Below are 12,844 nucleotides of genomic sequence, written 5' to 3'. Positions count from 1 at the left end.
GCGTGCCCATCGGCCCGTGTGTTTGTTTCTGGCACACAGAAGTACGGCGCCGTAGAGCAAAGCTTTTCCACTTCGTGAATCACCGCACCCAGTATGGTGAGCCCTTGAATTGCTTCGTGAATCACCGCACCCAGTATGGCGAGCCCTTGAATTGCGCCCTCATGAGTCAAGAGGCACGCGCAATCTCTACAGCAATCACGCGGATGCATTCGGCAGTCACAGGCAGCGATCTTGCACACAGCACAACCTTTCCTTCCAATTCTGGATACGTTGTGGTCCGCCCACAAAATGATGTTTTCTTCTGGTTGCTGCAAGTTGTAATATGCAGCTTCTGCCTCCACCAGTACTGAATGCTCTTTTCGGATACTCCAAATTCATGCTGTGCCGCCAGGTTGCTGTGAGCTTCCGCGTACTCAATCGCGTTTTTCTTGGAAGGCGAATGGTGAATTGTCGTTGGCTTCTGCTCATTTTGAAACAGTATGTAAAAAAAGCAGCCTTTAGCCAAAATAGCTTTGCAACAACGGAAACGCAAAATGGCGGTGTGAGAACGTCGCTAATAATAGGGCCATTTTTTTTATCTACGCTGGCTACACTAGTGTAGCCAGTGTAGCATGATTTCATTTTTTTTTGCCAGTGTAGCAAAAGTGTAGCTCTGCCCACCTACACGGACGCATTTCTTTTACGCATAGTGTAGAACGAAAACTACACTTTCTGCACCGCTTTCTTTGGAGGTGTAGGCTAGCAGACGAAAAAAGAAATCGCGCGTTTGAAACGCGTAACGCCATTTTCTGATGGTAAATGCCACCAGCGGTTGCAGTGCAGCCTCGCAAGTTCGTGAAGTTCGTCCGCGAGGACGACGGTTGCGTTGTGGCGGTGCACCCTTGCCTCTAAGACACTGGCAACCTTACCTTCGACGAAGATGAAATTGCTTGCATGACTGAAAGTGCATATTTTAGTCTGCTGAATGCTACTTCGCGTTTAGGTATACGCCATGTTCGTTCGGTTGGGATCAGCGCTGGGCGACTCATGTGAAAAATATAAGTATATTTGCATGCATGGTAAGCTACGTATCTATGTATGTTAGTGAAAAGCTCCCTAAGCTTACAGTATCGTCTTTTATGTCTGTGTATTAATATGGCGGCGTCTCAAAGCGGTCGGTCAGCCCACTGGCTGAGAGCCGAGAAACAGCCATCAAAAGTCAGACCCATATGCCGCAGAACGCCAGTTTCAATTTCAACGCGGCACATGTCTGTGCATGGTAAGCGCATGCATGGTAAGCTACGTATCTATGTATGTTAGTGAAAAGCTCCCTAAGCTTACAGTATCGTCTTTCATGTCTGTGTATTAATATGGCGGCGTCTCAAAGCGGTCGGTCAGCCCACTGGCTGAGAGCCGAGAAACAGCCATCGAAAGTCGCACCCATATGCCGCGGAACGCCGGTTTCAATTTCAACGCGGCGCATGTCGGTGCATGGTAAGCGCATGCATGGTAAGCTACGTATCTATGTATGTTAGTGAAAAGCTCCCTAAGCTTACAGCATCGTCTTTCATGTCTGTGTATTAATATGGCGGCGTCTCAAAGCGGTCGGTCGGCGGCGTCTCAAAGCGGTCGGTCAGCCTACTGGCTGAGAGCCGAGAAACAGCCATCAAAAGTCAGACCCATATGCCGCGGAACGCCGGTTTCAATTTCAACGCGGCGCATGTCTGTGCATGGTAAGCGCATGCATGGTAAGCTACGTATCTATGTATGTTAGTGAAAAGCTCCCTAGGCTTACAGTATCGTCTTTCATGTCTGTGTATTAATATGGCGGCGTCTCAAAGCGGTCGGTCAGCCCACTGGCTGAGAGCCGAGAAACAGCCATCGAAAGTCGCACCCATATGCCGCGGAACGCCGGTTTCAATTTCAACGCGGCGCATGTCTGTGCATGGTAAGCGCATGCATGGTAAGCTACGTATCTATGTATGTTAGTGAAAAGCTCCCTAGGCTTACAGTATCGTCTTTCATGTCTGTGTATTAATATGGCGGCGTCTCAAAGCGGTCGGTCAGCCCACTGGCTGAGAGCCGAGAAACAGCCATCGAAAGTCGCACCCATATGCCGCGGAACGCCGGTTTCAATTTCAACGCGGCGCATGTCTGTGCATGGTAAGCGCATGCATGGTAAGCTACGTATCTATGTATGTTAGTGAAAAGCTCCCTAAGCTTACAGCATCGTCTTTCATGTCTGTGTATTAATATGGCGGCGTCTCAAAGCGGTCGGTCAGCCTACTGGCTGAGAGCCGAGAAACAGCCATCAAAAGTCAGACCCATATGCCGCGGAACGCCGGTTTCAATTTCAACGCGGCGCATGTCTGTGCATGGTAAGCGCATGCATGGTAAGCTACGTATCTATGTATGTTAGTGAAAAGCTCCCTAAGCTTACAGTATCGTCTTTCATGTCTGTGTATTAATATGGCGGCGTCTCAAAGCGGTCGGTCAGCCTACTGGCTGAGAGCCGAGAAACAGCCATCGAAAGTCGCACCCATATGCCGCGGAACGCCGGTTTCAATTTCAACGCGGCGCATGTCTGTGCATGGTAAGCGCATGCATGGTAAGCTACGTATCTATGTATGTTAGTGAAAAGCTCCCTAAGCTTACAGCATCGTCTTTCATGTCTGTGTATTAATATGGCGGCGTCTCAAAGCGGTCGGTCAGCCTACTGGCTGAGAGCCGAGAAACAGCCATCAAAAGTCAGACCCATATGCCACGGAACGCCGATTTCAATTTCAACGCGGCGCATGTCTGTGCATGGTAAGCGCATGCATGGTAAGCTACGTATCTATGTATGTTAGTGAAAAGCTCCCTAAGCTTACAGTATCGTCTTTCATGTCTGTGTATTAATATGGCGGCGTCTCAAAGCGGTCGGTCAGCCCACTGGCTGAGAGCCGAGAAACAGCCATCGAAAGTCGCACCCATATGCCGCGGAACGCCGGTTTCAATTTCAACGCGGCGCATGTCTGTGCATGGTAAGCGCATGCATGGTAAGCTACGTATCTATGTATGTTAGTGAAAAGCTCCCTAAGCTTACAGTATCGTCTTTCATTTCTGTGTATTAATATGGCGGCGTCTCAAAGCGGTCGGTCAGCCCACTGGCTGAGAGCCGAGAAACAGCCATCGAAAGTCGCACCCATATGCCGCGGAACGCCGGTTTCAATTTCAACGCGGCGCATGTCTGTGCATGGTAAGCGCATGCATGGTAAGCTACGTATCTATGTATGTTAGTGAAAAGCTCCCTAAGCTTACAGTATCGTCTTTCATGTCTGTGTATTAATATGGCGGCGTCTCAAAGCGGTCGGTCAGCCCACTGGCTGAGAGCCGAGAAACAGCCATCGAAAGTCGCACCCATATGCCGCGGAACGCCGGTTTCAATTTCAACGCGGCACATGTCTGTGCATGGTAAGCGCATGCATGGTAAGCTACGTATCTATGTATGTTAGTGAAAAGCTCCCTAAGCTTACAGTATCGTCTTTCATGTCTGTGTATTAATATGGCGGCGTCTCAAAGCGGTCGGTCAGCCCACTGGCTGAGAGCTGAGAAACAGCCATCAAAAGTCAGACCCATATGCCGCGGAACGCCAGTTTCAATTTCAACGCGGCACATGTCTGTGCATGGTAAGCGCATGCATGGTAAGCTACATATCTATGTATGTTAGTGAAAAGCTCCCTAAGCTTACAGTATCGTCTTTCATGTCTGTGTATTAATATGGCGGCGTCTCAAAGCGGTCGGTCAGCCCACTGGCTGAGAGCCGAGAAACAGCCATCAAAAGTCAGACCCATATGCCGCGGAACACCGGTTTCAATTTCAACGCGGCGCATAACGCTGTTCCCGTAGTCACGACAGAAGCATAGATGCTTTGTATTTCGCACGAGGATCCACCCTTCATCCAACTTACTGTGCAAGCAATTTAGCTACAGCTGCATGGTACGCTCCATGCATCCGCTGAGCAGACAAGTTTGTGTGCTGCGCTCCATTTGAGGGGAAACAAAAATGTCCTTTGCATTTCTGTACCCTAATAAACGCCACGCAAAAATGTTTTGCAGTATATATTTCTCATTTCATCTTACAGTATATTACGAGGACCCAAACATTCAGAGCTTGTCGTCTGCTCCCGAGGACGGCGATGATCAGTATCACGCTACTGGCTGACGCTCGTGCAGACGAGTGCAGCGCTTCACGTCATAGCTTTAGCCATGCCCTCCACTCGCCTACCCCAGCTTGCACGAAGTGTAGGTTAAAAATATAGCCCTAATATAGTGCCAGTATATTCTAGGCACTATACTAATAATGTCGGCATGCCGCGCTGCTGCTGATGGCAATGGTGATCAAGGCTGTTGACTTAAGCCGCCCATTGTTGCAAGACTTCCGTAGTTTTTCCGCCAATGGCCTGTGTATAAGACGGGGGTCGACTTTTCGCCATGGTTTCTTGAAAAAAAGTTTGACCTATATTCCGGTTTTTACGGTAACCAAAATCGAAAGCAGGGTAACATGTGATAACTGAAAATGAATAATTATTGCCTAAAGGGACGATGCAAGCAGGATGCAAGTCATTTCTTGGCGTTTATTTTATAAACCAACACTTTGTGTTCAGTAAGCAGCCAGAGGCCATCATCAGGGCTATGCTATTGCCAACAACTGCTATAGTAAATATTTCTTTTTTTTTTGCTGGTCCAGGTGACTTCACTATTGAGGAGTTCTACTACATCTTAGTTTTTTCCTCTATGTGATCCCAATTATGGGCTGGTGTAGGCTGACGTAGTAGACATATGGCTTGCATAGTCTACGTACTTGATTGTGGTTTATTTTTCTTCTGAGTGCCACTACCAGTGATGCCTTTGAAATTAGTACATAATGAAACTTTTTTTTGTTGTTTAATGCGTTAGCATTTGAACGCCTACTATTGCGAAAAGTGTCTGGCATTTTGTGTGTGAAGCCTTGATTGGCAGGAGACAAAATGGGGGGAGTGAAATCCCCCTCTCTGCTTTCAGGGCAGAAGAGGGACGGAAAAGGAAAAGGTGGGAGGGGACAGGTGGTGGGAGGGACGGACACTGCAGTCGCCAGAGTCAAGAGGTGCGCAGAATGGAGCGGGGTTACGGCATGTCACTGTGATTGCTGGGTTGAATCGGGAGAGTGGAGCGAGAGTACGGTGCATCACACAGTGATTGATGAACTGGATCACACTCGTGGTCTCAACTTGTCAGTGGGTGCTCCGTCCGGGCAGAACACTAATGCGAACGCATACTGTGCTGCATGAGTCGAATTGATCGTCTGTGAATTCCTTTTCTGCATTTGTTAATGAGAAACTCCTTTGTGTGCTGGCGTCACTGCATATGCGCACTTCCCTCTTTACCTGCAGGATGATGTCAGGCATCTTTTTGACAAGTATGGTGTCAAGGAGATTTTTCTCATCACTACGAAAGGACTTCCGTACGTTATTTTTCTGAATAATTTCATGCTATTCTAATCTTTGTTTATTTGTTGTCTGTGTATGTAGATAATCAAGCTATTGTGTGTTGCAAAATTTCCACTGTTTTTAAACTAGAATCAATGGATAGCTCGGGGAAGTGTTTGTATAAACAACACAGGTTCCTTGCATGTGACCTATAATATCTTTTGTGTTCATGAACTGACCATTTCTGTAAGGTATAAAGAGATTTAATGCCGGGTTTGTCATGCTATAGTATCTTCGCAGTATTTAGTCGAATGTAACATGAAGGTTGGCTTTGGGAGCATGTATGGGCAAAAAAAAGAAAAACAAGAATGCAACACGAGGGGCAAGGCCACAGTGTACAAAAAGATCGGTAGGAGTTTACAAACATAAGTGTCCAAAAAAATGGCTTTCGGGCACCTCTTCTGTTTCAAGAGAACTGCACAGAAGATTACAGTAAAACCTTGTTAATTCGAATTCCATGGATACGCCAGCGCAGTTAGGATTAATGGATATTCGAACTAATGAAAGTGAACAGAATATGCGGTACACTGCAATCAGGAAGCAGTCGGATGGTGATATTACCCTATTTTATAGTTCTAAAATATTCATCCATCACCTTTTGCATTCTTTCCTGGAAGTCAGTGGCCCTTCTGTTCTAAAGCCCGAACTTATCAGAAGGCCTCTTTTTTGCCTTCAGAATTGAAGAAGTGGTGGGCAGTGTTCAGCGCATCCCAACTTGTGCAGCAGACGGCGGCACCAAAGGTGCGAAGGGTGTGCGATCACCTGTGAGCATGGCCGCAAGGCTGGAAATTCAAGCAACCTCCGCGATTACCAGACGTTGCACGACCATTTGGGTTGAAAAGTGAAAGTGGCTGTGATGGCTGCATGTACGTTGCCAGATTTTCTAGCGTTCCGAACCCGAGATGCAAATTGCCAAACCAATAAGCGTGCTTTTTGGCGTCATCCTGTTTGGCGGCGCACTGGTGTCGACTTCACCCAGGGTTTCAATCTTCTCTTGAAGCAGTTTGGCGCGACAATTACCACGAACAAATGACATTTCTAAACCACTACGCCATGGCACAACGCACAGGCTGACTGCTGTGGCTGCAACCAGTCGCACGGAATGTGACGAGGGCACCAGAAAAAAAGACGCATGCCACGGTTTTATGCTTGACCGCATGGTTTCTGATTCGGAGTGCCGGAGAGGCTGCGACACGCCTGATTTTTTAGCTTTTTCAACAAAATACGCTAACGCAGCAGGCTGCAGTAGCCTTCAAGATCAGTGTTTACAAGCAACGCAAGCAGCCAGGCACCAATCTCCGAGGTGATGCATAGTTGCCGTCACCATACCGCCATTAAGATGGAGAGAGAGCACGCCACCCTGTTTTTCCGGCGTCCCCCTTGCACACAAATTTTACCCTATCCCCACATCGGTGGCGTAACCCATTCGCGTTGCTATTAACGGGCTATATTTTACATAGACTACAATGGAGCTTGGACTGGCCAAATCGTATAGTTCAAATGATCTAGCAGTTTGAATCAGTGAGGTTTGAATTAACGAGCTTCCACTTAATAGACCAATTTGCAGATTACCACAGAGTTCTACCACACTGGCGTAGTCGCTCAACCATGCAGCAAGTCACGCCTCTTGAACGTTGGTGGCCGTTCTTGGCAACATTTCAACAAGTCGTCTTCTTACGAGCAAAGCCGTCAGACGACGGAAAACCAAACAGCAAACAATTCGGTAGTTTCAATTCTGGCATGCGCGCAACTATTCGTCCAGGAAAGCAACTGCTAGCACAAGCGAGCCGGGTGAATAGCGCACAATTCGTGCCCTCACCACTTGCACCTTTCACAATCGCTCGCGGCCACGTTGGTCTTCTCAAGCCTGCCTTGCGCACAACCACGTACATGCTGGTGGCCTGGCATAGCAGAGAGCGCAAAATGTGAGAGTCAAAATTTTTTCAAAAGTGCGGGTGAAAAGTTGGAGGTGCACAAATTATGTGTGTGTGCAAATTACACGAGTAAATATAGTATTCAACATGCTAACATACAGTATAACTTGTTGAATTTGAATTGTTGAATTTGGTGGCCAGTGCGCTACAGACTGAAAAATTAGTTGGATTTGGTTGTTGCCTCTGAAACTTTCGAATGCAGGCAAATGCTGGGGCAATTCTGTGCCGCCACTTGTTTCGGAATAACACTCAGTTAGCAACTTAGCAACTGCACCTGACATTTCTGGAGTGCTCACATATGCAGGTCGCAGATTTGTCCATTTTGAGAACTTCGAGCTTTGCCTAGCTAGCTTTCCTCACCACTTCAGTGAGGTGCACCGCAAGCACTCTTGCATTAACTTATTTTATACATAGAAATGGCACAGTGTGGAACTTCACAGTATCGACGAGGGCAGTCACATGGTAGTTGTCTGCTAGGACCGGTATTTCAGCGGAAACAACCTCAACTTTATTCCTAAAGGCAAGCCTAGAGGTGGGCCTGACTAGGCATCTTAGCAGTCAGCGTTTTGAGCTGTGCATCGTTGGATTAGATACTCAGTACTGCATGCACTGCCGTGCAGAAGATGACAAGCCTTAGGGCAAACTTTGTTGACCGTTGCGGTGCATTGAGGGAGAGTTGCATGAATGTGTTCTGCAGACATTGAAACCAGCATAACACTCTGCCAACAACTTTGCATGAGCACCTGCTGTAGTTAATCCTTGGTTAAAGGCACGATGCACACAAAGATGAACAATTACCAACTAGCCCAACAAGACGTTCTTTTAATCCTGCTGTAGCATTGTTTAATCGTTATAAACGTCAACAGCAGCTTTGTTGAGTACAATGGTGGCCACTTCAGAGTCCTGCGCGGGGGTGAACAGTGTTCAGCAGTTGCTTTTTTAAGGCGAGAGCGTTAAGGCTCCCATTCTGCAAAAAATCCGGTGGCGGCGTTCTGAGCGAAAAATCCCCGGAGAAACAATCTAGATGAGCCGCCTAGGTCACGTGACCTTGTGGCATCATCACAACCTGCCCACCAGATGGTGAGCTAATCGACCAATGCGGCTGAATTATTTAATTTAATTTAATGATTGGTCGCGCGAGTTTGCTCGGGAAGAGCAACCTGGGTCGCACAATCCCCACTGGTGGCAGCACCTGTCATTACAGGGCAGTGGCGCATCGCTTAACCACTGCATCAGGAATTCTATGAGGATTCTCAGGGATCTATGGATGTAAAGTCGAGAATGACCACTTCCTCGTATATGGGCATTACTAGGAACTTTCATTTTGAAGTTCATTTTGAAGTTCATTTTTCATTTTGAAGTTCCCAACTTCAAAATGAAGCAAAACTATGTTTAGCACTTGCTTTTTGCATTTTACTTCATTTTTGAATTATTCGAAAATTCACTGAATTCAAGTATTTCCTGCCAGATTTCGAATTAGTGGGGTTCTGCTGTGATTTTTTTTGTTATTGCTCATATGAGGGAGCCAAGCATTACCGCATTAGTTGCGTGCCTGTCTCTCTGGATTAGCTCGGCCTTCCTTCTCTGCCACTGTTGCCATTACCACCTTTCATTCCTGATGTCCCTCTTTCCTTCTCTCTCTCTCTTTTTTTTTCTTGCTAATGGAACGTCGTGATGCATTTTAAGCCCCGGTGAGAGTGGGAACCTCGTATGAAGGAAGTTGCTGAGCCTGTATTGATTTTTTTCTTCTCTGGTAGGTATGCTTTCGTCAAATTAACATCAGGGGAAGGCTTCAACAGAGCCCTAGAAGAGATGCAGGGCTTTATGTTTCAAGACCACAAGCTTTTCATTGGCTTGCCAGCCACTAAGGATGGTGGTGCCGCCTCCCAGCCTCACAGTTTGCCAAGGACCCCCCCTTTTGGTGGTGGTAGTGATGGTACGTGCCATACCTTAGACATCTTTGGAACCCTTAAGTGAGGTCTGTGCAAACAGTCTCTCTCATTTTATTTTCTACCACTCTCATTGTATTAGGTGTAATACAGCAACAGAACAGTTGTACACTAGCTTAGATGACAAGAGAGGCAATCATTTTTGGTGTAGGGGCATGCCTTGAACTATTTTAACCAACTGTTGTGACTTTGCAGCTTTGCTGCCAACTAAACTTGCCTTTATGTCAGAAACAAATGTCTTGCTGTCATGAAACTTAACTGAATTGAAAGGGTGACTAAGATTTTGTGTGCAGGCATTGAGCCCAATGCCTGCTTCTGTATTATGTGTGCACTACGAACAGGAATATTGTGGTTCCTGCACACGATTCCTACACATGCTGGAGCATAGCATGTGCATCAAAATGGAAAGGAAAAGCCAGCTTTGGCACAGCTCTATGCCTTGTGTTGCCATCTAAATGAACAGCTTGTTTTGCTTTGGATCGGACAGACTCAGTCGGCTGTCTGTATTTTAACCACCAGCTTCAATGAGTGAGCCTCAGAGGTGTTCATACAGATTGGTTGTTGTATTGGCTTATGCTATGGGACACGCAGTACACACCCAAGAATTTCTCCTTTAAAGGGCAATTGAAGAGGTTTTACAGTTCGACACTTTAAAAGGGCCTAATGTGTTGAACATGCAGGTAAAGCCTGCGAAATTGTTTTGCGCTAGCATTTGAAATAGTGCCGTAATTGCCGTATAAAGTGCATCGGTGTTTAGGCTTCTATGCAGTGCACAGCGATGAACAGAGGCCCTGATAATGACTTCACGTACCACGACGCTACGTTTTGAGCAAAGGAACGGTTGTTTCTTGGAAGAAAAGCAGCGGCATCAAATGACACACCGCAGCATGCAGGTGAAGGCAGCTTACATCTGAAATTTCGGCAACAATGACGTCACTGCGAGCTTCTCCGCACTTCTTCAGCGCAGTTAGTAATGGACGATTACGTCACCATTTTAAATGCTAGCGCAAAACACTTTGCATGTTTTACTTTGCAGCTTATAGATTCGAATGCTTGAATAACCTCAAATTTTGAAAAAACCATATCAGCTTCCTTGAAGATGCAGTCTTGTAAATCATGTCTTGCAACTAGTCCGTATGCACTTTGCTTGCATAACTTTTGTGCTTTTTGTACTATTGCAGCTTGAAATCGAAGCAACTGTAAGTGTTAACCCTGCGGAAGTACTATTTTTACAGGAATACAAAGCGATATTTTTTTTCTCGCTGCTAAAGACAGCTACAGTGACCACCACAAGGCTCGCGCGCTTCTAGGAGAAGCGAACTTTTCAGTGACCTTGGGGGTCGCTTGATTCATAGCTGGTGAGGCACTGAAAGAGTGAGGAAGGAAAAGGAAGAAAGGCAAAGGGGCACAGGATTGGACGGCATGAAACACGAGGCAGCGGTGGCACGCTGCGGCTACTGCTTGGGAGTGCTAGCGTTAACACATTGGAGGCTTTGCTATGCCTGACGATGTCGCGCACATTTCCTAAGCGTTGCAGATAATACAGACATATCTGTTGCTTCCATTTTTGTCTGTGTCATGGCCATTTTTTTCGTGCCTCTTGCTGTACAGTCGATCCCGGATATTTCGAACCCGGATATATCGAATTATTGCCTATTTCGAACAGTTGCAAAATCCCCTTGGGAATCCCATGCCAAAGTATAGTGCTATTGTTTGCGTATATAGAACTCCCATGCATCGGCATATCGATGTATCGAACTCCGTGCTGAGCTGCACCCCGGCAAGTGCGCTTCTCCCACCATACCCCACCCTTGCAAGTGCGCTTCTCCCATTGCATCACACCCCCGCAAGTGCGCTTCTCCTCACGAAGCTCTCGCGATGTTCCCGCGATCTCATGCGCGCCGCCCCGCACTCTGATAAAGGGGCATGTGGGTAAAAGGCACGTGACGAGGAGCACTTGCAGTGCGATTGGGTGTGAAAGGGAAGCGGGAGGGAGAAACCACGCTGACTGCAGACGCCCGTTTCCTGTGTTTTGGTTGGCTGACACCGCTGGCGCAGTGAGACGAACGAGGTCAGTGCAGCTTGGGCTTGTGATAGTGCGGAGACGCGGAGCGGTGCATCTTTCGATTCGCTTTGTCCCTTTTATTTACGAGGCCAACGCGAAGGCTTGAGACTCGTGTGGTGCAGTGCGTTTTTCCTTCCGCTTTTGGCACGTGTTCCGGAGCCATGGCCGCGAAAAAAACGCAAGAATTTGGATTTTTCAACAAAGGCGGACATCATTCGACGGGTGGAAGCTGGCGAGAAAAAGTCGTCGGTGGCTGCGGCGTTCATAATTCCTCGCAACACGCTGAGTACGATCCTCAAGAACAAAGCCGATGTTAAGCTGAAGTCAGTGCAGTCTAGTTGCCTTGGAGCGTGTCGTGTGCGCGTCCCAACCTTTGACAAGGTTGAGAAGGCATTGTACGCCTGGTTTTTGGAGACATCTGCTAAGAACATACCTGTTGACGGCCCAATGCTCATGGAGAAGGCCAAATGGTTTGCTATGGCCTTCGGAGAAGAAAGCTTCACTGGTGGCACTGGTTGGCAGCAGTGATTTAAGAGTCGCTACAGCATCGTCGGAAAGACACTTTCGGGTGAAAGCGAGGCGACTAGCACAAGTCACATAGATAAGTGGTTGTCCGAAGAGTGGCCAAATATTTCCAACAGCTTTTCGCCGTCGCAAATATTCAACGCAGATGAGACGGCACTGTTTTGGCAAATGCTGCCAAACAAGACTGCATCTGAAGGGCACTGCATGCCATGGTGGAAAGAACAGCAAAGTGCGCGTATCGATTTTGCTTGCTGCAAATATGGATGGGTCATGCAAACTACGGCCGTTTGTTATCGGAAAGAGCAGGTCGCCACGCTGCTTTAAGAACGGGAAAGGCTTCCCGGTTCGAAACGCGTCCGATAAGAAAGCTTGGATGACACGCTATTTTTTCGTTGAGTGGCTACAGGCATGGGATGCCGAACTGGAGAAGTCTGGCCGCAAAGTTTGTCATTTTCTTGACAATTGTTCGGCCCATCATGTCATCTGCCCATTAAAGCAGATCACCCTCAAGTTCTGCCGCCAAACACAACGGCAAAACTTCAGCCTCTCGACCAAGGCATTGTGAAAGCGTTTAAGGTTGGGTACAGACAATGACTGGTGCAGAGGCTCCTAATCAACCTTCAATTAGGAATCGAACTCAAGGTGGACCTCTTCGGAGCCATTCAAATGCTGGCTGGTGCTTGGAACGACGTGAAGAAAAGCACAATTGTGAACTGCTTCCGCAAAGCAGGCTTTGTGTAGCTGCAGACAACGGATGTCTTGACAGTGAAGACGATGACGCTGAACGCCTGGACAGCGAATTTCGCGAGCTCTCGGCATTCCCAGGCGCCATCCCAGGCGGCGTTAAAGCACGCGATTTCGCGCTGACGACGGCGTGCAAGCTGTA

At 47.5% G+C, this 12,844-nt stretch overlaps 1 protein-coding gene across 4 annotated transcripts in view; it reads left to right on the top strand.

The window, feature by feature from the left end:
- Nucleotides 1–12,844, top strand: part of LOC144124987 (uncharacterized) — a 54,857-nt gene that overhangs the window by 20,728 nt on the left and 21,285 nt on the right. For all 4 annotated transcript variants that reach the window (XM_077657988.1, XM_077657990.1, XM_077657987.1 and 1 more), the window contains 2 exons: nucleotides 5,390–5,460; nucleotides 9,177–9,355. In XM_077657988.1, the coding sequence (XP_077514114.1) occupies nucleotides 5,390–5,460; nucleotides 9,177–9,355 (250 nt within the window). The remainder of the gene's footprint in view (nucleotides 1–5,389; nucleotides 5,461–9,176; nucleotides 9,356–12,844) is intronic.

The sequence above is a fragment of the Amblyomma americanum genome, chromosome 3 (genome assembly GCF_052857255.1).
Source record: "Amblyomma americanum isolate KBUSLIRL-KWMA chromosome 3, ASM5285725v1, whole genome shotgun sequence".
NCBI lineage: Eukaryota > Metazoa > Arthropoda > Arachnida > Ixodida > Ixodidae > Amblyomma > Amblyomma americanum.
Note: the sequence above shows the minus strand (reverse complement) of the source record. Positions and strands in the feature narration are given on the sequence as shown.